Source organism: Procambarus clarkii, chromosome 52 (genome assembly GCF_040958095.1).
Source record: "Procambarus clarkii isolate CNS0578487 chromosome 52, FALCON_Pclarkii_2.0, whole genome shotgun sequence".
Taxonomy (NCBI): domain Eukaryota; kingdom Metazoa; phylum Arthropoda; class Malacostraca; order Decapoda; family Cambaridae; genus Procambarus; species Procambarus clarkii.
The window spans coordinates 29,217,992-29,243,681 of NC_091201.1; the positions used below are offsets into that span (position 1 = coordinate 29,217,992).

The 25,690-nt window shown below is 37.2% G+C and overlaps 2 protein-coding genes across 10 annotated transcripts in view; both read right to left on the minus strand.

Annotated features, from left to right (window-relative positions):
- Positions 1-2,150: 2,150 nt before the first annotated feature.
- Positions 2,151-17,310, minus strand: LOC138352251 (pentatricopeptide repeat-containing protein 1, mitochondrial-like). 3 transcript variants are annotated; one of them, XM_069304587.1, is made up of 11 exons: positions 17,072-17,310; positions 13,682-14,412; positions 13,146-13,283; positions 12,427-12,601; positions 10,167-10,315; positions 8,776-9,233; positions 7,618-7,741; positions 7,023-7,127; positions 5,132-5,262; positions 3,635-3,809; positions 2,151-2,990 (listed from the first exon to the last, which is right to left on the minus strand). In XM_069304587.1, exons 2-11 carry the CDS (start codon positions 14,396-14,398, stop codon positions 2,829-2,831), a joined length of 2,334 nt encoding a protein of 777 aa, XP_069160688.1. In that variant the 5' UTR covers positions 14,399-14,412; positions 17,072-17,310; the 3' UTR covers positions 2,151-2,828. The 3 variants fall into 3 exon arrangements, with proteins under 3 accessions (XP_069160688.1, XP_069160690.1, XP_069160689.1); XM_069304589.1 differs by lacking the exon at positions 17,072-17,310 and adding an exon at positions 16,956-17,066; XM_069304588.1 differs by lacking the exon at positions 17,072-17,310 and adding an exon at positions 16,625-16,809.
- Positions 17,311-20,956: 3,646 nt separating this feature from the next.
- LOC123755388 (A-kinase anchor protein 9) overlaps positions 20,957-25,690 on the minus strand; it is a 104,315-nt gene continuing 99,581 nt past the window's right edge. For all 7 annotated transcript variants that reach the window (XM_045737976.1, XM_045737974.1, XM_045737972.1 and 4 more), the window contains 4 exons: positions 25,355-25,566; positions 25,079-25,212; positions 23,806-23,953; positions 20,957-22,533 (listed from right to left, as the gene is read on the minus strand). In XM_045737976.1, coding sequence (XP_045593932.1) covers positions 22,434-22,533; positions 23,806-23,953; positions 25,079-25,212; positions 25,355-25,566 — 594 coding nt within the window. In that variant the 3' untranslated portion in view covers positions 20,957-22,433. The remainder of the gene's footprint in view (positions 22,534-23,805; positions 23,954-25,078; positions 25,213-25,354; positions 25,567-25,690) is intronic.

Genomic DNA, 25,690 nt, shown 5'->3' on the forward strand with positions numbered 1-25,690 from the left:
AGTTGACAATTTAACCAGTTGTTAGAACAATGGTAACTCTCATAGTAATTTATCGTGGTAGTTATCAGGATAAAGCACAAAGCCAGTACCATTATGTCGACTCGGGTGTGAGGGAAAGGTAGGGAGGCACTAACTGTCCCGGCAAGCCCAGCTAATTAACACTTTCGCGCTATCTGGACACGCCGGCGCGTCCCGTTTCGTCTAACGCTAACGCATAGTGGACATAAAGTTGAGTCCTCTTTTAAAATATTTGTATAAAATTCAATTTTTATCCGATTTACTTTGGGTTTGTTTCAAACTGCGCGCTATGAGGCTCTCTTTCTCACCACTAGGCTGCATGGTACAATAATTTCATGAAAGGTGTGGATAACTTCGATCAAATGGTATTTTGTCCCAAACGGGTTGCAGGTGGGTGACTTTAGCCGTTTATACTGGTAATGCTTCCCCCATATCATGTATTATATGCATATGTCTGTTTAGGGAATTTTATTCCGATCAATATACAACCAAAAATAACTGTGTGCAACAAGTATAAACTTGACAAACATAACAAAAGTAAAAACATTTCGTGTGTGTTTGACGCTCACTGATATGTTCCAGCGTTGTTTTATATTTGGCGCTATTCTAACTTACGCTTTGTTGATATTTTTTACCTATGGGCACATAGAACATTCTATTGCGAACACATTGACACAAAAATGAATGACGTACATAGAAAATTAATGTCATGAGAGTGAAATAAGTATAAACTTTCAAAGCGCCGTGCGTCGTCCCGTCACCGATACCGGGTAACAATTTCACCACTTCCCACACTCTTGCGGGCTGGCCGCATCATTATTCTACGCTTATATTCATATCACCGTGTTGGGAATTTCATTGCGAGTCCATTGATACCAAAATTAACGCTGTAGAATAAGTGTGGAGGTGATTACAATCCCAAGAGTAAAAACATTTTGTTGCTGATGGGCGCTCACGGCGAGTCATCTTCGTAGTTATTTATTTGGTGCTGGTATCCCTATACGTTTCGTGACTTTTTTTACTGATGTTCTTCTAGAGAATTTTATTGCGAACACGTTGGTACCAAAATGAAATACGTAGCATGAGAACTAAGGTCAGAAGAGTAAAAAGAGTATACACATTTTTGTTTTTACGCTTAAGCGATAAAAACGCCGCGCGCACATTCGGTTGGCTGAGTGACCTTCGCGGAAAGCGCGAAAGTGTTAAGAAAATTATCGTCATTCTCTTCATTCTCAAAATATGGTAATTATATATATATTTATTTAAGTTTGTCCTATATGTTTACCCTGGGTTTTCATGTGTTGGGGCGTGCCGAGGTTTCATTCAGTAGTAGTATGTCTGCGTTGTGTTGGCCGAGTTCTGTTTCCATCAAGTATCTGTTGTTGAGGTAGTGTTGGCTAAAAATCATCCAAATCAACACCCAATTCTTTTTGTCCAGATCTGAGTTTAAGACCTGGCCCTCCTTGGCTAGACTGCAGTCTGGTGTTGGTTTGGCAGTCTGCCCTGTTCATGGGGTGGATGGCTATTCCCTATCAAAATATAGGAAAAATACTTCCTGCAAAAAAACAGGAAAAAATCAATCGAGTTATGTTGAAGTAATTAAGTAATATTTGTGGCAACTCCCACCATATGGCTTGGCTGAAACAGTCTGGCCGGGGCCTTTTCTAGCACCTGTACATTACCTTACCTTTTTTTTTTTTTTTTTTTTCTTTGTATATATATACAAGAGTTGTTACATTCTTGTACAGCCACTAGTACGCGTAGCGTTTCGGGCAGGTCCCTGGAATACGATCCCCGCCGCGAAGAATCGTTGTTACAACCAAGTACACATCTTATTGTTGAGTTAAACAGAGGCTACAGTTAAGGATTTGCGCCCAGTAAATCCTCCCCGGCCAGGATACGAACCCATGACAAAGCGCTCGCGGAATGCCAGGCGAGTGTCTTACCACTACACCAGAGACTGGTAAAGACTTTCTCACTATCACAGCCAAAATATGTTTCATGTGAATTTCTTTTCCTTAAACTTGACTAGAATGATAATCTTAGTAAGAGCCCTATAAATTTCTGATTATTCTTTGGTCAACATTCATTGTACAAAACATGGGATGAGAGGTAGTGGCCCAAATTCAGTAAAAATTCATTGCAATATACTGTATTTGCAAATTCAAGTTTAATTTTAAATCAAATAAAGATACATAACTTATACAATATATTTCAGCATCATTCTAAAAGGGTTTTCATTTAAAATTCGTCTAGTGTATTTTACAAAATTTATCAATTATAGCAAGTCTTGATTAAGCAATGTTTGTATAAATATACATAGAGTATATACAGTACAGTACAGTATTAAACAATAAAGCATTTCCTATATGTACAATATATTACAGATGTATAGCACAGTGTAACTAAGATGATACAAATATTATACAATGTTTCTTTACAAAATATTACACACACACAGTACAGTACCTGTAAAAAGTAATGTTAACTTGAGACACACAACATGTTGTATGTTTTGTCTTCATTGTGAAAACTTGATCTGTATAGAACTTCACAAAATATACAATAATAACAAAAAAACTAAGATTTCAACATTCGCAAATTGTGTGTGTTCTTAACAACTTAGGATAATATTTCTTATTGGATCTCATACAAACTAGAATTAAGCTACATTGGGAATTTGTTATAATCAAAATTGTTCCTGATATAACATTAAAACAGGTGAGCAGTGCACTACAATTTTGTGACCAGGAGACAAGATATGGGACAAATTCACCTGAATTTCTGCCATACAAAGACAGAGACAAAATCTAAGTGCTGTTAACTGCACTTGATGCTGCCTTGTATTGTGCCCAAGGATGATCTGGAAGTTGTATCGGTGATTTCTTAAGCCAATTTTTGTACTCTAAGAGATAGATCCTTATACCCTCCATCTTCCTTTTGCTGATTTTCATAGAAGATTTCTCTCTTTCCTGTAACAGGAAAGTAATAGTAACTATCCATTATTGATAAATATGGATTACTACAATTCATTAATAAAATGTATAGAATTACATGTTTATTTTTAATACTGAAAAATATTTAAAAAAAAAGTGATCATGAATGAATGTCATTTATATTTGTTAAGTGTACAATATAGCAGTGAATAGCTACATGATACAGTAATAGGCTAAAATCTCAAGTAAGTTTATTGAGATAATAAAATACATCACAAAACGATAGAGTAGCTTAGGCTGTTTTTACAGTGTCATTTGATCAGAGGCCAGATCATTTGCTCTGGCCCAAACCTAATACAGTATTATCATAATTATTACTTTTAATTAACATCCTGATTTTTAACCTATCTATAAAAAACAAAATCATTTCATCGCTTTACTGTACATTATGAAATGCATATAGTTATCAATAAATCAAAATTTAACAGATGTCTATACAGTACATGAAATATTAATCGTTACTGAACCAGATAAAGTGCATATAGGCATTAGAAGGCTTTACAAGAAAATAGTTTTATTAGCACTTTAAACTTCAAGAACATAAATTCCATTAGGACCCTGAAATCCATTTAGGAAGGTCACTTATACCTCAAAGTGATATAGTACAAGAAGTTATTTACCATTTGCAAGATAGTGTTGCGTGCTTTAGTCCTGGCAGATTCAAGAAGCTTGAGAAGATTAACATCCGGTTCAATGTTATGCTGATGCATTTCTTTTAGCATCTCTAATGTGAAGAAATAATCCTGCTTCAATAAGCTATTCTTTGCCAGAATTGTCATTATCTCCAGATTAGGTCTGAGGAATATACAAAAAATATTATTTTTTTTTTTAAACAAAAGGTTATACACAAACCATGATATAGCTAGAATTTAAAAAAAAAATCAAGTATTTGATGCAGTACCAGGATTAGAAATGCATCCAAATATTACATAAAATACAAGATTAATGAAATATGGCTGTTTGGTGTAACCATAGATTTTTGGCTTAAATTAATTAATAATTTAACTCAATTTAATTATAATTTAGTAATTTACAATACAAATTTGTTCATTTAATGACAAATATAAAAACAAGTACTGTACAGTAAATGCCAACAGGCTGGTCCTTCAAAGTTAATAATTTAGGAAGAAATTTTGGTCAATTTAATTTACTAAATGTTTAGCTTAAGTTCTAATTAAATCTTGCAACACTGAGTGAACTAATCATACATAAATTAAATAGTAAAACGCTATAACCCTCCCCCCACATGTGGAGTTATGTAAATATAATAAACAACCTTATGAAGTAGTCCATTGAAGTTAGGATAACAATGAAAATAACTTGAATCACATAACCCCACAGTCCCAGCTCTACAAAGAAGGTGGAGGCACAGTACTAGCATGCACACTCATGCATTCATTAATTGTATCAACTCCCATTAAACGGAACAAGGGATCAGAGCTTCATCCGAGACAGGATTGACTCATGGGAAGTCTTCCCAAAGGAGGACCTCTAACACCTCGGTGAAGACAACCTTGTTGGTGAATGATCTTTGACAGCAGTACCAGGGAAGGACATCCTGAAAACAAAGCTGAAGCAGATCACAGTAGCCAGAGAAACTCAATGTGAACAGCACACAAGCTAATGGAACATTTAAGGATTAAACCCTATTTGTTTGACATAAAGGAAAACTGAACACTTAACTTAGATAATGATAAGTGTTCTTCATGTGAACCAAAAGATGAGTCCAACTGATTGCCAGGCAAGAGTGTGTGGCATCATCTCTCTAGGACCTTGAGTGACACAGGATGTCCCATGGTGGTGGGTTGGGGAAATGCTGGAAACATACGTTCGTTGGCAACTGCCAAACATTTCTCAAGAGGAAGGTCGAGTGTCTTGTGACCTATTTTCAATGCTTTTTGTGGGCAGTTCATCTTGGTACTGGGTTGATCTCTGGTTTCCACGAGATCCTTGCCCCATAGGGAGGGTAAAGGGGCTTGCAGAAGTTCTTGTACTAGGTGGGTCGAGTTAGTCACAAGAGCCAAGTGTGTCCAGTACCTAACATGAGTGCCAGTGACATAAGCAGAGGGAAGCTACCGAGTGACCTTACCCAGAAACAGATACATTGTATTTATTACCTGAATTCAGCTGCTTCCATTTCTCGTAACAGGCCAATTGCATCTTCAAGATTCCGGCAACCCAAAGCTAAGCAACCAAAAGTGATTATATCAGGAAGTAATTGGTGCTCCTGCATTATGTCAAGAACATCCTGAAATTGAAACAGTATTTTTAAATTAAAATTTCTCATTAAAGTGCTGAATATTCTGCATTCAGCCATTTTCTCTAAGTGATTATAATACAGTATTTACATTTTAACAAAAATAACCTTGTCTCGACTACAATTACTTTCACTGCATTTAACAATCCCTGCTGCTGCTTTACTCAAATATTTATATTCAAATTAATTAATTATTTGAAAAGAAACAAACATGCATCACACTAACAAAAAAACATTGAATGTAATGAAACGCCAGTTACTGGATGAGCCCCGGAGGCTCCCTGAAACTATCTTACTGATCACTGTGATGCAACCTGTCACGTTGCATCACAAAAACTATGCAACACGATGCTCCCCGATCCCGCAGAATATCTGATGGGGATGAGTAAAAATGGAGTACAAGTAGGGAACGAGTCCCACAGGACTGCGGGTCGGAGGTATCACCCGACCCTACAGGCAGCAAGGCAGAGGCAGAAAAGATTATCACTACCCAGAGGCAGGGACGACGAGCAACAGACGAATTCGTACAAGGCGACAACAGACTTAAAAGGTGCCATTGTACAACCGAGCCTGCCGGGGTTTTCCCATTGCTCCCTTCACCTCTCTGAGGGGGGCCAGAATCTGGTTCATGGCCCCCAGTAGGCTTACAAAGAACTGCAATTGATGACACTCAATGGTATGGCTCTTGATCAGTAAGGTAGCTTCAGGAAGCCGATGGGACTCCACACAGGAAGAGGGCACATTTTACTAAGGAACACTGAAAAGGTCATCAAAGTTCAAATGTTTGCAAGCAGGACTACAAGGATGAGGGATCCTACATGGGGAGCTACAAGGATGAGGGGCACCAGCCATTGGGAGCTACCAGGACAATGGATCATACATGGAGTGCTGCCAGAACAAAGGGTCATGTATGGAGTGCTACCAAGACAAGAAGCCAGATACTGGGGGTGACCAGGATGAGGGGTCACACATAAGGAACAACATGACTTCAGAGTGGGAAAATCATGCTTAATAAACTTGACTTCCAGAAAGTCCTTGATACAGTTCCATACAAAAGACTAATACATAAGATGGAGAGACAAGCAAAGATAACAGGAAAGGCACTGGACTGGGTATGGGAGTATGTGACTGATAGGAAACAAATGGGTCATAGTCAGAGAGGATATGTCAGACTGGAGAGGAGTAGGCAATGGTGTTCCCACAGGCTCTGTCCTAGTACCATTGCTCTTTCTAATTTATGTAAATGACTTCCCTGGGGAAGTGAGTTCTGACATACTGATGTTTGCAGATGATGCAAAATTCACAAGGAGCAAGAAATGAAGAGGGCTGTTGGGTGCTGCAAGAAGGCCTTGTCAAACAAGGGGGTACAACCATGGTAAAGGGAGAGTCACACATGGGGTATTAGCAAGGCAAAAGGGGGGGGGTCACACATTGGGCACTAGCGGGACTGAAGAGTCACAAACAAGATACTATTAGAACAACTGCTCTAACTTGTGTTTCTCTAAATCTTTGTCAGGAATTTAAGCTGTTCTCAATCGTACAATCCATGTACAGTTGTTGAACTATGTATAACTGAGTACTGTAATATGCAAAGAAAAGAAACCAAAGCTTTCTATCTAGGATGTTTTTGAAAGTGCTAGACATTCCTACAAACTCCATTGCAACCACTTAAATAGGTGCACTTAAACAATAAACATTGGTAATATTTTAAAAATTGATTAAACATTATATACTGTTCAGTACCGACATACCTTTGCAGCCCCAGCATCTTTCCGGAAGTTGCGTTTGCGAATTAGCATGTTGCAAAATTGTGTGTCTGGACTGAGGCCAATATTTTTCATAGACTGGAGGAGGGCCTAAAAAGAAACAGTTATAATAATAATAAAAAATTTGTTCATTGAACATGGATGCTGACACCTGTCAGTATATACCAAGGTTTTGGATGACTGTGTAAATGTATGTATTAATGGATGTACTGTACTTAAATTATAAATTCCTTCACTGAGAGCAGTGGGAACATGAAACAAATTTAGTTTTTAACATGAAATGAACAAGGATGAAGAATGGAAAAATAAAAACAGCAAAATATTAATTTCTTGGATTGGTGAAAAACACAGCAACAGAGTATTGCTTGACCATAATGATGCATTTCTCTCGTGGATTCATTTCCTAGCATTCTGGTCTTGCACTCTTCTCACACCAGCAAATCCAATCATGATCACTTACACACTTCTTTCATCAACTATCTTTCTTTCCCCAAATCCCCTCTAGGTAAATGGCAGAATAGCCTTAGTAATTAAGAAATAGTATTCAGAACAGTGTATATCAAAATGAATCCACACCAACCTCCTCTGCTTCAGTACTTGCAGGTAAAGAATCCAGAAGTTGCGTGACAGACTTCAAATTTGCTTTTACTCGGTCTCGTTCCATTTGTTTAAATATTCCACTGGGCCCACCTAGAAGAGCTAACCTACAAAAGTATGACAATAGAGCAATGATATTTAGGTAAAGTGTAAATTAACACCCTATAAATTTATTATTAATAAATTATGACTAACAAAATGTAATATACAGCTACATTATTTATTCAATGTACTGTATTCTAAAAAGTTTCATGCTACAGCAGACTATTTATTTGAAAGACTGAATTACAATAACTTTATTTATATACCAATAGGCCACTGTATATAATGATTTTTTCTTTGATGTGTACATACTTCAAATTGTAAGATCTTAACTCAGATTTGTAATAATTTGGCTAACAAAAATAGAGCATAGTGTAATAAAACACCACTGTGTGTGGCAGTTCAGCCTGCGCTTCCTGGAGCACAAGGTACAGTACTGACAACTCAGGATTGCCCCCTCCAAATGTTAGGGTATTGAGACCTTCTGTATCTGGGGAAGTTATCCTAAGTAAAGTGAGTGGGTGACTGTCGCAAGTTTAGGGTCCCAAGGATCTGTCCTGGGAACTATTGTTTATTATACATATATATATTAATGATTTAGATACAAGATTGATCATCATCATTTGTAAATTTGGTTACAAAAATTGGCAGGAAATAAATTCAGAAGATTCAAAATCACTAAAAGACTTAAAATGGATTGAGAGTAGTACAGTAGTTTAATACTGACAAATATAGGGTTTAAGCAGAAGTAATAACAACATCAAATATCAACTAGACAATGTTTACAACACCAAATATGTCAAAAAATATCTGGTAATCACTGAGCCAAATTAAATACAGTACACAAGCAAAAGCTGTAAAATAGAAAATATGTAAGAAATTTAACAAATGTCTGTTTTCTGAGCTGATACATTTGTTTAACTCATATAGCTTGGATCACTATCTACAATTAATTCCTGTGCATGAATTGCCATATGTATATGATTTTTAAATTTTGTGAACTATTTTTTGTCACAAGCACCATAATGTAAAACTTAATTAGCCGAGTCATTTAAGGTTAAACATGAAAGACAGAATACGTCCATCAACATTGGCTTACCTGTCATGTGGTTGATCCAGTGATCCCAAACCCACAACAGTTCCGGGAGTTATCTTCCTACCTAATAAATTAGGTAATACAAGATCCTCTTTTGTACTATTCTGTATTTCTCTCTTGATTTCAATCAATTTGTATATCTTTTCATCTTTTACATTTTCACTAGTAACGGGAGAATTACTATTACTTATTTCCACATTGCCTGATATATCCTGAGTGCTGCTTGCATCTCCTGGAACAGGATCATGTTTTTTGATCTCACTTTCTATGACCAGAATATTTTCCTTTACTATTTGTTTCATCTTCTCTTTTGCTCCTTTACATGAGGCATTTACTTTTTCCTGCAGCAGCCTGGAGGTCAATTGTGGGTCTCCACTGCCACAGTCCTTGATGGAACGTATCAAGAGATTATATGAATAAATATCTGGAGATAGTTTCAACTCTCGCATTTTCCTCCATACCTGTTAATAAAATAAACAAGATTATTTCAAATTACTGTAAACAAAATGAAGCTGGTTGACATTAATGAAACAATATTGGTTCAAAATCTAGCTAGTCAGGGCTGGATTACCCAATAAGTTAAACAATGGGCGATTTAATACGAGTTAGGCCCTCGGTAGCTTACCAAATTTAAGGTATTTAAGTGTAGAGCAGGCCACAGAGCTCAAAACATCAAACATTCGAGCCAGCAGGAGAGGCGTTGTTGCCACATAAGGCATTACAAGCCAAACACTAGAAAATACATTGATGTGCACACACAGAAGTGCAAGATATGCACAGAGAAAAAGACGCTTAGCAAACACAAATACTGGAGTTCGAACAACGAGCATCTAAATGAGACACCCCTCTAGAGGTCAAGGACATTACCCCTGCCTCAAAGAGAAACCAAGATTCTAATCCTGGTTACCTGTAGGCAACAGTGTGTTTCAGGGGCTAGGAAAGCAAACAAGTGGGCCCTCCCAGAAATTGTATTTGAATTAATTATGTTCCATTATAACTCAAGTGCTCCACTATCATTCAGACCAGTCTGTCAAAGAAATCATGTCTTATTATTTCAGTAAAATCAATAAATTAAATCAGTTTCTCTGGCCTGTCTGTAACTTGGCACAATACAACATATTACATTTTACATAGCTTATAATTAACCACATTTGACAAGATATTTACACTGAAATTCAATCTTGTAAAAATTAAGATTAGCTCAAAAATTAAGACAAGCTCAAAACCTCACGCTTCTGAGCTTCTCACTCTCGTGGGGTTGGCGATTCAAGTCGACTAGTGCCCAGGTGAATGAAATGTTTATATCCATGGTAGTGTGGCTGCCAATTTATAAGATATTAATGCTTTCATTTATTGCACAAATCTATAGTACTATGGTGAAAGGGATAACTTACCATTAATGCATGCCTAAAACCTGTTTGCTTGTCAGTAACACATGCCTGAAGCAGAAAATTAATAGTTTCCGTGGTGACTAGCAATCCTTGCTCAATCATGTCATCAACAATTTGGAAGGCTGTGTTGATATCTCCACATCTTCCAAATGCTGAAATAAAGGGTGTTTAGGTAAATATAATGCACCTTCCTGAAGAGATACCTCAGTTGCTCCCTTGAGACAGCAACATATTTGGGTTTACACAAACATTTGGTCAAACAGGCTCTAATAACTTGTTGATGACTAAACCAAACATCAAAAGATGGAGAACCGACGATGTTTCAAAAAAATATAATGGTTCTGGACCATTATCAAGTCGTAATAACTTGTTCAGCCACCATGACCAGAATCTTGAGAGGTCGCTGTCTCAGAGAAGCAACAAGCGCCCCTAAACATGTGCAGTGAAAGATAGTTATGTATTACCAATACATGTTTTAGGCACAAGGACATAAAATTACACTGCATCGTACAACCTATATAAGGATATAAAAGAAAGAAAATACGAAATTATAGTACAGTGGAACCTCAAAAATGTTTGGTTTCAAAGAATTTTGCCTTTTTTTCCCAATTTATTACTTTTTGGGTCATTTTTGGGTCAGAAAATTTTGGGTCATTTTCTTATCGTAAATGACAGAAACACATCTATGCACATATTTTTCCCGGTCCTGGTAAGAGGCTCCCGGTAGTACAGTCGAGACAGCAGAGTGGATAGCGGTTCAGATTCGTAGTTCTGAGGTTCCAGGTTCGATCCCAGGTGGAGGTGGAAATAAATGGGCAGAGTTTCTTTCACCCTGATGCTCCTGTTACATAGCAGTAAATAGGTACCTGAGAGCTAGACAGATGCTACAGCCTACTTCCTGAGGATGTGTAACAAAAAGAAAAAAAAAAAAAGGTCTGGCCGAGGACCAAGCTGTGGGGACACCAAGCCCCGAAACTATCTCAAGACAACCTTCCTCTTCCTATTCTCAGATTTATATTTTTAATCTTTTTTTTTTTTAGTGCATGCCAATTTTATCATAATGCATTAAATTTTGTATAAGGTTTTATACCACACCAGGAAGATATAAGAGAAATTGAACTTTAACGGTGAACATTATAGGAAATTAAGTGAATTCTTTGGATGAATTGACTGGGAAATATGTTGGTATAGGAAATGATAACCAAGATGAACACTAAGCTTTGTAAAATTATAATGAAAGAACTCAAATTTTCATACCAAAACAGGTTAATCAGAAATTTTGAAAGATCTAGGGATGAAGATGCACTCACTGTAATAACTGGTATACTGTATATAGTTTAGCTTTTGTTGTTATTAATGTAAATGTTTCTCTTAGTTAAAATAACAGCTTGTTTTATTTGTTAAATTTTATGATTCATTTGTAAGTGTTTGAGAGTATGTTCAGAATTAGTAAATGTGTATATGTACTTCAGTGTGTGTAAAGTTTCCCTGCGCGTTTTCGCAAGAGTTGTGTCCCTGCACTCCACGAGGAGAGAGGAGCGAGCCTTCACACACTGGGTGTGTGCTCGAGAGGGGCCCCAACCTCACAGTGTGAGGTTATTGACCTCCATTATATCTGTGACTGGAATACTGTCATTAATCTGGTGAGTGAGAAGGTATTCCATTGTAGTGTACTATCTCATTTCCTGTGTCTTAATAAATGTAATGCACACACAATGACTGTTTGTAGTCCCACCAATTCAAAAATATGGTATCAGCCACACGTGGTTACTCTTGTGTTTGAAGTGTTTATAAATGCATATTGGTTCTACACCCCCTGTTTTAAAGAAACGTATGTATACTGTAAGTGAAGAAGTATAGGCCGGGTATTGTTAGTCTGTACCCTAGAGTATGGCTTTCAAGCTCATACCCTTAAATCATATACAAACAGCGCACATATACATAGCTGGGGACTAGGGGCTGAAGCGCAATCCTTGCAAACACGTGTTCAATAGACGATGAGTCACAATAACATGACTGAAGACTGGAATACTGTCATTACTGAAGATATGATGACCAGACCACACATCAGAGGATGGAGAAATGACACCATTTTATGCCACGGGGCCCCAAGTTACAGACAGGTCTGAGAAAAATATTTTCACATACAACTTGATAATGGTTCTGGACGGACCAAAATGTCGTCGTTTCTCAATCTTCTGATCATCCCAGTGTGTTTAATATATTCATCTGATGCAGTGTTGCTCATTAATATCTGATGTACCTTTTATCATAGCATGGGTGATTGTTTGGTTGAAAATGTATCCCTTTTCTAGTAACTGCTCTCGCAGCCCGGTAGCCCGCTTCAGTCCATCAGTGGTTGGCCACGGGGAGTTGGCACATGCATTGAACAGTCCAGTGTATGCTACAGGCTGAATTTGAAAACCACATCTCTTCATCTGGGAAAATACAAAATTTATACTGTATTAAGTAAAGTGAGGCCTGATTCCAATGCAATACATGGGGGAAGGGAAGGGAATTATCAGGGGAAAATGCCTAGCCATTACAACTATATATCCCTTGGTCAGGATAAGTCAGGATAAGGATAAAAAAAAAAAAATTTTTAACTGTCTCTTTCTACTATCTTGAGGTCTACGAATACTGTACTACATATACAGATTTCAATTTTTTCGTATTATAACTGAATACACAAAAATAAAGTGATTAAATTGAAATGCCCCTTTAGAAAATTCACTTTTGCAAACAGAGTGGTAGATGGTTGGAACAAGTTAGGTGAGAAGGTGGGAGGCCAAAACCATCAGTAATTTCAAAGCGTTATACGACAAAGAGTACAGTACTGGGAAGATGGGACACCACGAGCGTAGCTTTTATCCTGTAATTACACTTGGGTAATTACACACACACACACACACTAAAATCAGCATCTCTTACCAGAAAGGTAAGAGATGCCGATAATAAAATGATTAACTCTTAAAACATTACCTGATTGTAAAGGTGAAAAGCTTTTTTAGTATACCCAGCCCTTCCACAGGCATTTATAAGAACTTGGTAACAAAAGTAATCAGGCTTGGCCGCCACAGCTGGCATCTCCTCCTCCAGAATCTTCAGAGCATCTAGCAACTGGAAAAGAATGCCTTCTATTTCTCATGCATATAATTAACAATAAACATTCTTCTATCTTATGCCTAGTAATGTATCGGTATTCAAGCACAGCACTTTAATATACTGTAAATGAACATTTCCTGGCATCAAACGTGACAATCTGGATTGTGTACATTATAAATAAATTTGCAAACTAATTCAGTCAATAACATATTAACTGTATAGAAATATCATACTAACCATCAAATGAATAATGATTTGATACAGAAAATTCAAATGTGAAAATTTTTACCATGTGATTAAACTGCAAATTAACATTTTATTGATTTCTCTAAGATCACCTAATATATCTACACATATTCTTATATACACATATCAATTTATTTCATATATTTCAATTTATTGAGGGTACCAACCTTTCTTTCCTTGCACAAGTTCTTCATCCGCAGCCCATAGTATGCAGGTCTATGTCTCCTTTCCAGCTTTGCTTCTTGGTACCTTTCTTCTCTCTCATCGCCTTCATCACCAGTTGCATTCAAATGATCAAGCTTTGGTGGAGCTATTGTACCAAATTTATCGCTGCTTATTTGTTCTGGCTGACTTTCATTTTCCTTTTCCAAGCGCAAATTTGTATTTTCGTTGAGAGACGCATTTAGAGAGGTGTTACCATCTTCACTTTTCACAGTTTTCTTTTTGGCATTTTTCTTTTGGAAGTAGTAATAATCATCCTCATTATCGTCTTGTAAAATATTTCCCGAATCCTTCAGGAGTTCCTCATAATGTGCATCTTTAAATCTATTCCATTTGTCAAGAATATTCTCTTGTTGATAATTCTCCAAACTCTCCACTAATGGTGTACTTCTTCCATTTTCTTTAAATCTATAAATATTTTCATTGAACTTAAATTTTGCAAAGCTGCCAGGAGCTGTCTGTTGGCCATTTTTATCCTTTAAATTATTATTATTTACACTAGATAACGCAGCTAAACGTCCAAATGTATCACTATCAACTTTGTCTGATTCGGTATTCACAACTGTCAGTGAAACTAATCGATGCCATAGAGGATTGCTAAATGTCGTTTGCCAATGTGGATGACACTTCCCCAAGCCAAATTTTAAGGAATACCAGTACATCTTTCAACAATCACCTGAAAAACAAAACAAAAAAACAAATGTAATGATGATAATAAAAATAATGCCAATTACTGGGTGAGCTCCAATGGCTCCCTGAAGCTACTACACTGATACAGTGCCATACTACAGCACTAGGTGCCGTCAGTCGTGGAGTTCTTATTAGCTTACCAGTGACCATGAGCCAGAACCTGGCTCATGGAGCAAAGAAGCATGCATTGAGGGACTCAAAAGAACCCCTAAGAAACACCTGCAACACAGTAGATACCTGTCACCACTGAAGCGTGCGGATATGACAAACTGCACCAAGCCCCAAAAGCCCCAAACAAAAACAAAGGATAGCCTGCCATCCATGACTACTCTGGAACCTCGTAACGCACCCATCAATGGGACGAAGAACCGAACTGGAAGGAAGCTGGGTCCATAACCGAGGCATAAACCGGTCTGCACAGGAGGTATACACAGGCTCGGTTCCAGCTTGCTGGAACAAATGTGGACATCTTCAAGATAAAATTGAATAGTTTTCTTTAAGAAGTGCTGGACCATCATACCATCTTGTGTATGATGTGACTTGTATCCCTAATAAATTAGCCCGTCCTCCTAAGATTTTCCAACATCCAGAAAACAGTCAGTCCAGAAAATAGTCAATTTAAAGTGTTCTCTCCTAACCTACCAAAGGACCCAAAACAGAAAATGGGACAGTACGTCACTTTCGTGAGCTGCTTCTATTTTCTAGTACGACAATTTTTGGCCTTATGTAACGCATACAACCAAAATGCGACGTTCTCTGTAAGGCAGGTTGAATAAATAGGAACTACTTGCAGGAGTAATAGGTCTTCTGCAGTTAACTCTATTCTTATGCTATGTCTATGTAACTTGCTTATCAATTCTTTAACATCCTAATCCAAATGAATCTGAGTTCCTGAGTTCATTATGTGCCTCTGTAACCTTTTCCAATACCACTCACAGAATGGGTATGGGGTCCACTACCATTCACAGAATGGGTATGGGGTCCACTACCATTCACAGAATGGGTATGGGGTCCACTACCAATCACAGGGTGGGTATGGGATCCACTACCACTCACTGGATGGGTATGGGATGCATAATGAATTGATTAATAGTCTTATACCCAGTTCATAAATTTCAATTTGGGTCATACATTAGTGGTTATTGTTTCTGTAAGTGCAACAAGTGTTATGAATACTGTTGCTGTTATTAGGTTAAAGGGAAGCTATAACACAGGGCTTTATAATACACATACTGCATGGCAGGTGTTTTGTGACACCCTGACCTTGCCCTGGGAGGAAAGTACTAGTACTTCCCCTAGGAGGAAAGTATTAGTACTTCCCCTGGGAGGAAAGTACTAGTACTGACATTACACACACACACACACACACACAGAGCCAACTGCAAGACTATTAATTGATGCCCAGTGACTCCAGATGATCATTATAATGTGTCACATGTTTTTCAACTCTGGGAGGCCAAACACAGTTGAAGCCAAAATCACGAAAACCATTCTAAAATTCTAAACCCAATCGGACAAAAAAATCAGCAATGTCTTCCAGTGACTTCCAGCAGAGTACACCTGTACACAGATATTATAAAGAACTTTTTCAGTGTCAGAGTAGTTAACAGATGGGATGCATTAGGCAGTGATGTGGTGGAGGCTGACTCCATATAGTTTCATATGCAATATGATAAGAGCCCAGTAGGCTCAGGAATCTGTACACCAGTTGATTGATAGTTGAGAGGCAGGACCAAAGAGCCAAAGCTCGACCCCCGCAAGCACAACTAGGCGAGTAGGTGAGTACTCAGTGGGCACACCAAGATATCCACTGAGACCCACTAACTCCCCAGACCTCTAGACCACACTGGTGCCAGAGTAAGTCATCTCAAGAGCCAACAAGACAACTGGAGGGGAGCCATATCGTCTTATCACCCCGGGCAATAGGAGTGCCAGGTGCCAGAAAGTGGGCTGTTGAAGAGGACTGCCAGACAGCAGATTTGTGACCCAGAGGGCACTAACTGTCTTAGCTGGTGGACCCTAAGGCAGAGTAGGAGTACAGATCTCCGTCAGGAATCAAAGTTGAACCACACGTCCAAAGACTTTGAAAACTGGAAGGAAGTCCCTACTTCTTTAAAGATATTCCACGGTATCTGTTAGCTTCTCTCTGTAATCACAGATTGACCTGTGGAGGTGAATAGGTCGCTACTTTTACTTACAATTTATTTAAATTGTTTTAAATTTTGCCCCATGGGGCGAGTTTATTGGGCAGCGCCACTCATCTTGTACATGCTGCTATGGCATTACGTCCACTCACAACACTCCTCAATAGGAAGAAAACCCGCTGGGTTTTCACCTGTCACTTGTACCCAGACACAGCTGGGACTTGCTTAACTGTCTCAAGTGAACAGCTCCTCAAACAAGAAGATTAACATCTATCAACCCTTAAAAGCTTACGTTATCTTGCAGGTGCAAAAACTTGATAACATTTTATAAATCTTGCTAGAAATTACGTACTTAATATTATGTATATTATGTTAGAGTACGGACCTGCCCGAAACGCTGTGCGTACTACTGTAGTGGCTTTACAAGAATGTGAACACATCATGCTATGTACTCTCATAAACCCAATGTAACTTCTTGAACATAAATAAACAAATAAATACTTGTCGGCGTCGTCGTCTTGATACTACAGTTTGTATAGAGGTTTTTCTCCTGATGACTCCACGAGTAATGTTTCTTGTATTATTGTAGTTTGTAGTAACTGTAGTTCCTCCTCTTCTTCTTGATAGTAGGTGCAGTTTGCATGAAGGGAAGTTTGTTTCCTGTACACACACACACACACACACAGGAGCTTCTCCTCCTGGCGCGGGAGATGTTGTTGTGTTCTTGAGCAGAGTTGCCAGAACCAAATTGCTGAAAGTAGCGAGCTGACGGTCTAAAAGTAGCTATTTTTATTTTTGTAATATGAGTACTGTAGCCCAATTTTTTGTTTAGTGACTGATACGGGTTTCAACGTAATATATTTTGATATATAGAGTACACTACACGATGTTAATTGTTTTATTAATATTTATATATATTAATAAAACAATTATATATTAGTATTTATATTATTTCTACACACACACATTGCGTGCGCGCGCGCGTGTATAATTACCTAAGTGTAGTTACAGGATGAGAGCTATGCTCGTGGTGTCCCGTCTTCCCAGCACTCTTTGTCATATAACACGTTGAGACTACTGACGGTCTTGGCCTCCACCACCTTCTCACCTAACTTGTTCCAGCCGTCTACCACTCTGTTTGCAAAAGTGAATTTTCTTATATTTCTTCGGCATCTGTGTTTAGCTAGTTTAAATCTATGACCTCTTGTTCTTAAAGTTCCAGGTCTCAGGAAATCTTCCCTATCGATTTTACCAATTCCTGTTACTATTTTGTATGTAGTGATCATATCACTTCTTTTTCTTCTGTCTTCTAGTTTTGGCATATTTAATGCCTCTAACCTCTCCTCATAGCTCTTGCCCTTCAGTTCAGGGAGCCACTTAGTAGCATGTCTTTGCACCCTTTCCAGTTTGTTGATGTGCTTCTTAAGATATGGGCACCACACAACTACTGCATATTCTAGCTTTGGCCTAACAAAACTCGTGAACAATTTCTTTAGTATTTCTCCATCCATGCATTTAAAAGCAATTCTGAGGAAACCCAGAAAATAAACTATACAATGAATAACCACCAATCAAAATACCAAACTACATTAAGATAAAGGAACTATTACAAATATATAGTTCCTATATAAAAAAATATATAGGAGCTATTAAAAATATAACCGGACCCCGGTTACCCAACTGGTTGGGTAACCAGGGTAACTGTTACCCAACCAGTTGTGTAACCGGACCCCGACAAGTTGTGTCACCAGACCCCAACCAGGTGTGTAACCGGACCCTGACCAGGTGTGTAACCAGACCCCAACCAGGTGTGTAACCAGACCCCAACCACAGGTGTGTAACTGGACCAAGACCAGGTGTGTAACCGCAAGCCAAAATATCTGAAATGTCGGAAATTTGACTCATGAGCGTGATTTTTGAGCCGAATTCTGACTCTCTGCACCTATTTTCCTTTCCAAATTACAACTTTTTATACCGAAAATATGCCAATTATTGAAAACGGCGATGGGTCATATTTTGCCCAAACCCCCCTGCAGTTTTCAAAATATCTGAAATGTCGAAAATTTGACTCCTGAGCGTGATTTTTGAGCCAAATTCTGACTCTCTGCACCTATTTTCATTTTCAAATTACGACTTTTTATACCGAAAATATGGCAATTACTGAAAACGGCGATGGGTCATATTTTGCCCAAACCCCCCTGCAGTTTTCAAAATATCTGAAATGTCGGATATTTGACTCCTGAGCGTAATTTTTGAGCCGAATTCTGACTCTGCACCTATTTTCATTTTCAAATTACTACTTTTTATACCGAAAATATGCCAATTATTGAAAACGGCGATGGGTCATATTTTGCCCAAACCCCCCTGCAGTTTTCAAAATATCTGAAGAGTCGGAAATTTGACTCCTGAGCGTGATTTTTGAGCCGAATTCTGACTCTCTGCACCTATTTTCAATTTAAAATTTCTACTTTTTATACCGAAAATATGGCAATTACTGAAAACGGCGATGGGTCATATTTTGCCCAAACCACCCTGCAGTTTTCAAAATATCTGAAGTGTCGGAAATTTTACTCCTGAGGGTGATTTTTGAACCGAATTCTTACTCTCTGTACCTATTTTCATTTTCAAATTACGAATTTTTACACCGAAAATATGCCAATTACTGAAAACGGCGATGGGTCATATTTTGCCCAAACCCCCCTGCAGTTTTCAAAATATCTGAAATGTCCGAAATTTGACTCCTGAGCGTGATTTTTGAGTCGAATTCTGACTCTCTGCACCTATTTTCATTTTCAAATTACGAATTTTATACCAAAAATATTCCAATTACTGAAAACGGCGATGGGTCATATTTTGCCCAAACCCCCCTGCAGTTTTCAAAATATCTGAAATGTCGGAAATTTGACTCATGAGCGTGATTTTTGAGCCGAATTCTGACTCTCTGCACCTATTTTCATTTTCAAATTACGACTTTTTATACCGAAAATATGCCAATTACTGAAAACGGTGATGGGTCATATTTTGCCCCCCCCCCCCTGCAGTTTTCAAAATATCTGAAATGTCGGGTATTTGACTCCTGAGCGTAATTTTTGAGCCGAATTCTGACTCTGCACCTATTTTCATTTTCAAATTACGACTTTTTATACCGAAAATATGCCAATTACTGAAAACGGCAATGGGTCATATTTTGCCCAAACCCCCCTGCAGTTTTCAAAATATTTGAAATGTCCGAAATTTGACTCCTGAGCGTGATTTTTGAGCCGAATTCTGAATCAGGATTGCCAAATTCAAATTGCTAAAAGTAGCGAGCTAACGGTCTAAAAGTAACGAATGTGTAATAAGAGTAGCCCAATTTTTTGTTTAGTGACTGATACGGGTTTCAAAGTAATCTATTATGATATATAGAGTACATTAAACGATTTTAATTGTTTTATTAACATTATCTCTGCATATATATATTTAACCAATATGATAATAGGATAACTTACCAATATTTACTGTTTGAAGCTTAATGGGTGTGAAGTCCTTCCACATCTTTACAGTTGAAGATTACCAAGATCTTGATCTGCATCCACAACCTCGTTTTTGTATATTGCAGACTCATATTTAAGCATTGACATGGGTGGTTCAAATGACGAGCAACAAGTTACATTTTCTTCAAGATATGTTTTGATTCTCAAGACTGATGTCAAAAGCTCAAGTCCCATTCCCATTCAAGATTTCTCAGTTTAGTTTTCATAGACGTTACTCTCGAAAATATCCGTTCAACCGGGGCATTACTGATCGGCAAGCTGTATATTTTCAACACAAACTCAGCGAGGTCAATCAGTATGGGATCGCCAGCAGTGTTCTTGACAGTTATTGTCTTGGTCTAAAATGACGATTCAGATGTCGGAATTTGTCCCTTACAAATGTTGGACTAGTCAATGGTTAACAGTAGGCGCCACTGACTTTCAATTTCACTAAGCTTAGATTGGTCAGCTAATACTAACGGAAGTTCCGAAAATGGTGGCCATGTAAGCTAAGGCATATGATAAGTTAGTTTAGTTCATTTATTATGCACCCCATACCCATCTTGTGGGCGGTAGTGGAAAGGGTTACAGAGGCACATAATGGGCTCAGGGACTGAACCCCACAATTCATTTAGCTAAGCAAGTTACAATCTTGATGAGCTAGTTACAAAATTCAATATACATCGTCACACATGTGCCTCTATTTTCAGACTGATAAATTCAACTTCAACAACAACTATATGTAGAAGAAACTAGGGAAATATAATGAGTCAATTATTAAGTTAGGGACAACTAAAAACTGAGGAGTCTACCCAAAGGCATTTGAGAAAATAAATATTTTTATTCTGAATCACAGGTTAATAAAATTACTACAGTATATCCATAAAATTTTATTTGTAGGATTTTTAAATAAACAGGATTATAAAAATGGCCTTTGTGTAGGCTTAACATGATCTGGGTTACATGGAATACATAATGTAGTATATAAAAAAGTAATCCTTAAATACCGAAGACTAGTGATGCGCACACTGTACAGATAAAATCTGATATTTCATAACAAAAAAGGAAGCTCCGCCATAAAAAGAAAGCTTTGCATCTCTAAAATATATAAATGGAAGCTCTATAAAATTTGACATGTTCATGCAATGAACCAGGCACATTCACTGGTTTCTCTAGAATTAAAAGATATGTTTCTTTTAGACATAAAAACAACCTTGGCAACACATGCATAAAAGTCAGTCCTCCTTCAGAGAAAATTTGGGGAACAATTCAACCTTGAATAATACATTGTCTTTTATTATGCTCCCATTATATTTATAACAATGTATGTCAGAAAGCCAGAAAATGGTCTATAAAGTCTGTACTGTAAATTATACTTAAGCTGACATATATTATTTAACCACGGATTTTCAATCTCAAACTGCAGAGGTTACATATTTATTTTTAGATAATCATTCTTAAAAATGAAGAACGCAGAACTAGCGTCATCTAACTTGATTTCAGAGTAGAGCAGAAAAATTGGTAGCTACTGTAGCAGCTTTCCTTACTATTCTTATTGCTTATATAAGGTAATGCCAAGTTCATGTGAAAAATCTTACCCCCGAATCATACTTTAATCCATATCATTCTTAAAAGTCTATACAGAAGGTACATCAGATAGTGAAAATATCAATTCCCACATCATAGAACTTTAAGTTATTCAATAGCACAAGTAATCATAGGCATAACTTACACGTCAGCTATTCGATCATTATAATTTAAAAAAATAAATAGAATCAAATAGAAATACTGAGTATGCAATGACCGAGAAGTTATTGTAGTCATCGACTGTAATCCCTCAACACATGACAACTCTACTCGGGGTGTGACTATCCAAGATTTAATTTGAACTACAAATGAGGTGCATCTCTAAAGACATTATATATACACTGTACAGTAGTCATATATTTCATGAATAAAGCATTTAGCTATAATGTGATGATGACAACTAGAAACAAATTAATATCCTGACACCTAAGTTACAATTAAATCACATGTATGATTAAAAATAACAAACATGTAATCACAGAGAATCCAGTGTGGCAATAACAACTTACTTTCTATGAGAGCCATGAATTAACTACCTATCCAGCATTTAATATCTATGACTTTGGTTTCAATTCTTAACTGCTACAGTATATCTAAAATTAATATACAGTAGCTTAATGGCACAGATTCTAAGAGAACTGACATAAAAAGGGTCCCCACTCCACTAATGTCCCATTTAGACACCTAGTATTTCAAAAAATTCAAGTGTATATATATTTTTCATTTAGATTTTTAGATAATTTATACACAAAACTAAAGCAGTTTTAAATATTCTTTGAATTTAAACCCAGCACAGAATGGATATTGTCGAGCCTTTCAATATACTCATTTAATCTGGGGGATTCTTCCTCATGGAACAGGCTCCTGCAAATAAGATATTCATATATTTAAGTCAGAACATTGTTAGGGTTTTGAACACTATAAAAAACAAATATTTCATTAATAAATTACTAAAAGTTTTCAGATTCCATCATTAGTCCTAACAGTTGTATTTCTTTGCTATCTTTATAAAATTCAAATAATAAATGTAGCATGTAGAAATGTACAAGAGATTGTTTAGCGAGGTGTGTTTACAGGAAGAGGCCTCCAGAGCCTGAGCCCTGCCTCTTAGCTATCAGCATTCTACCAATTTCCTAGCACAACTACACCAATTTCCAGTGTTCTGTTGTATATACTGTACTTCTTCAAAAGCAATTCTAGGGAGTTGACTTATACATCCACTTGTGCCTATTTATAATCATCTGTCCAATTTGAAAAACGACATGTTTATTAGATAGATTTATCGCTTTACGACTATACTCAAGATTTATTTTTCATTTAAAATATTATTCTTGTACACTTTGTCCAAGTCTTATAATATTTTGTACATTGTAATCATGTCTCCCCTGTGTTTTTGTGTTTTTCAATGATGCTATGTTGAACTCTCATCATGTGTTTGTAGCTTGATTGCCTTACTTCTGGAGCCTTCCTAGTGGCAAACATCTGTAAATCTGTAAATTAAACACTTTTGTGTTTTGATGACACTAAAACATGTCATCTATATTCTGACAGTAAATGTTCTGATGATGCTAAAATGTGTCATATACCTTGAAATGACAGAAAATCACATTTTTCATTTTTTTGAATTTCAGTTTTTTTAAGCATAGTGCATAAATAGCAAATTGGGGGGTACCATCAAGGGATGACACTGGCCAACTCCTTACCACTTCAAACAATAATTATTCTGCTTGTGACTATTTTCACTTTTTTTTTTATATACAAGAAGGTACATTGGGTTTGTGAAAGTACATAACAATGGTGTTTTTACACACTTGCACAGCCACTAACACGCATAGCGTTTCGGGCAGGTCCTTAACATAATATGTAAGTTTATTAAGAGGTACACTGTAGCAAAATTTGAGGTTAACATAATAACTACAATATAAATTGATGGGGGATAAATTGAAGTCAGAATGCCACTTTATCTCCAAAAATAATGAATACAGTCCACATCTCTGTAGACATGCATATGTAGCTACAGTTAAAATATTTGCACACAATACTTTCAAATATAGGGGTAAATGGCAATACAGTACTTTCAAGCGTAAGGGGAAATAACAGCACTGTACCTGTACCTTCAAACAAACAATACTGTACCTGCGGGAGGAGGAAGGTGCAGACCACAACATATTAGGGATATCTGATGGTCCTTTGGTAGGAGGAGTCAGACCAGTAATAGAGTTTCGGCTTCCTCCAGCTACAACTTGATCAGATGATCCCGGCCTGCTGCTTTCGGAAGCCTCTCCTGAACATTAGGATGATGGTAGATAAATACCATAGAAAAGTTATAAGTAATTCCCTAAATGAATACTATTCCATATCATAACTCCACCCCCCATTGTTCTCCCTCACTCTCACACACCGACGCTCTCTCATACCGATGCTGTAACATACAGTTTTGGGTGACAACATTCAAAGAGTATGGCAGATTTTATGTTTACTTAATATACAGTACTGTAGTTAGACTACAACAGTTGGAAGGCATGTCAAGATAAGTTGAGATGAGGATGCTTGTTATGTGCTGCTGGTGGAGTCAGGTAGGATGTGAGTGATGAAGGTGGCCAAAAGCAGAGGGCTTCTGCAAGGCCTGGAGCTGAGAACAGAGAACTTGAGTGAAGTTGGTAGTGGAGATCTCAAAGAAGAATGAGAAGGAAGGGAGGGGGGGGGGGGAGAGAATGACAGAAAACGAGTTCAAAGGGGAGGGGGGGGGGTTGAGAGAGGAGAGCTCAAATGAGGGTGGGAGCAGAGAGCAAGGACGAGGGGTTAGAGTAGACAACTTAAAAAGGGCAGGATTGACTGTCTGCTCTGTAGTGAGGCTTGTAGCATTTAGGGTGAGGGTTGGAACTCGACTCATTGAGTGTTGTGTCATATGCTGATGAATATTGGTAGTGTTGGAGAAGATTCCTAGTATATCCAGAGCCTTTGTCACCAATTCACTGAAGGAGAATTTTGGTTGACAATCAGTGCAAGATAATGGTGTTTACCAGTGCCAGTTTGCTTTGGTAACCAAACTGAATACTGAATTATTGGAAAGGTTTTAACTGCTTTTAAATCTCTTAAAAGTAGTTATGTGTCTGGTGAGGATTATATATGTGACCACTACTTCATGGAAGAGTAGCTGTTAAAAAGAATAATTGATTAAAACTGAGATAAAATAAAGTACTATACTTTTGATTCTACAAAGTACTTTTATATCTATACCTGAAATATTGAAACTCACTGGAAAACTCATTGACACTATACTGTCAAGAAAGGATTTCAGAAGCAAATAGTTATAAAAAAGTAGCAGTACAAGATCTAGGTAAGGTTTGTATTAAATACGTGTATCCAATTTAAACACACAGTATATGGTATTTAAAATTTATTTTACCTTGAGCAGATGTGATGGTAAATGCCGCGTGAGAAGTAGGGAAAAGAAACTGTAATCCAAGCTGTCTCTTCTGCCGATACCTTTGAATCATATTCTTCATCCGACAGATTGCAATTACTGCTAAAACTCCAACCCTGAAATATTAAACAGCTTCTTTTAACAAATTTCTTTTAATAACTTAGTTAAATACTCTGTACTCAAGAATTGTTGTAATTAATTTCAACCAAAATTAAATATCATCCATGTATTTTTTTTAAATACATAACATGCACGCACCTGAATCTGTGTATTCTAGAACTAGATACGGCTTCTGCTGCTTCACTTCTGACAGGTCCATTAACTCTACTTGCCATGGTATGTAGCCGAGATAAGGTGTCATGCTCGGTGTCTCTGTACCCCTTTATAACTACAAGTAGGTATCGCTTTTGCCAAATTAATGCCTTGCGCCAGTGCTCGGATTGTATATATTTCCCATAAATATGCTGCATCTGAAAAGTTACAGTACAAATTTAACACTAATAAACAAAATACTGAGCAGTTCTAAATCCTGTATGTTCAAAGATCATATTTAATTATCACTTCAATTTACAAACTATGAAGTTTTTTGGCATA

Coding starts and splice junctions, on each gene's coding strand:
- LOC138352251 (XM_069304587.1), bottom strand. CDS start 14,398: ATGTACTGGTATTCCTTAAAATTTGGCTTGGGGAAGTGTCATCCACAT. Junction 10,316..12,426: donor CACCCATGCTATGATAAAAG/GTACATCAGATA, acceptor CCTTTATTTCAG/CATTTGGAAGATGTGGAGAT. Junction 9,234..10,166: donor GTTTTAGGCATGCATTAATG/GTAAGTTATCCC, acceptor TTTTATTAACAG/GTATGGAGGAAAATGCGAGA.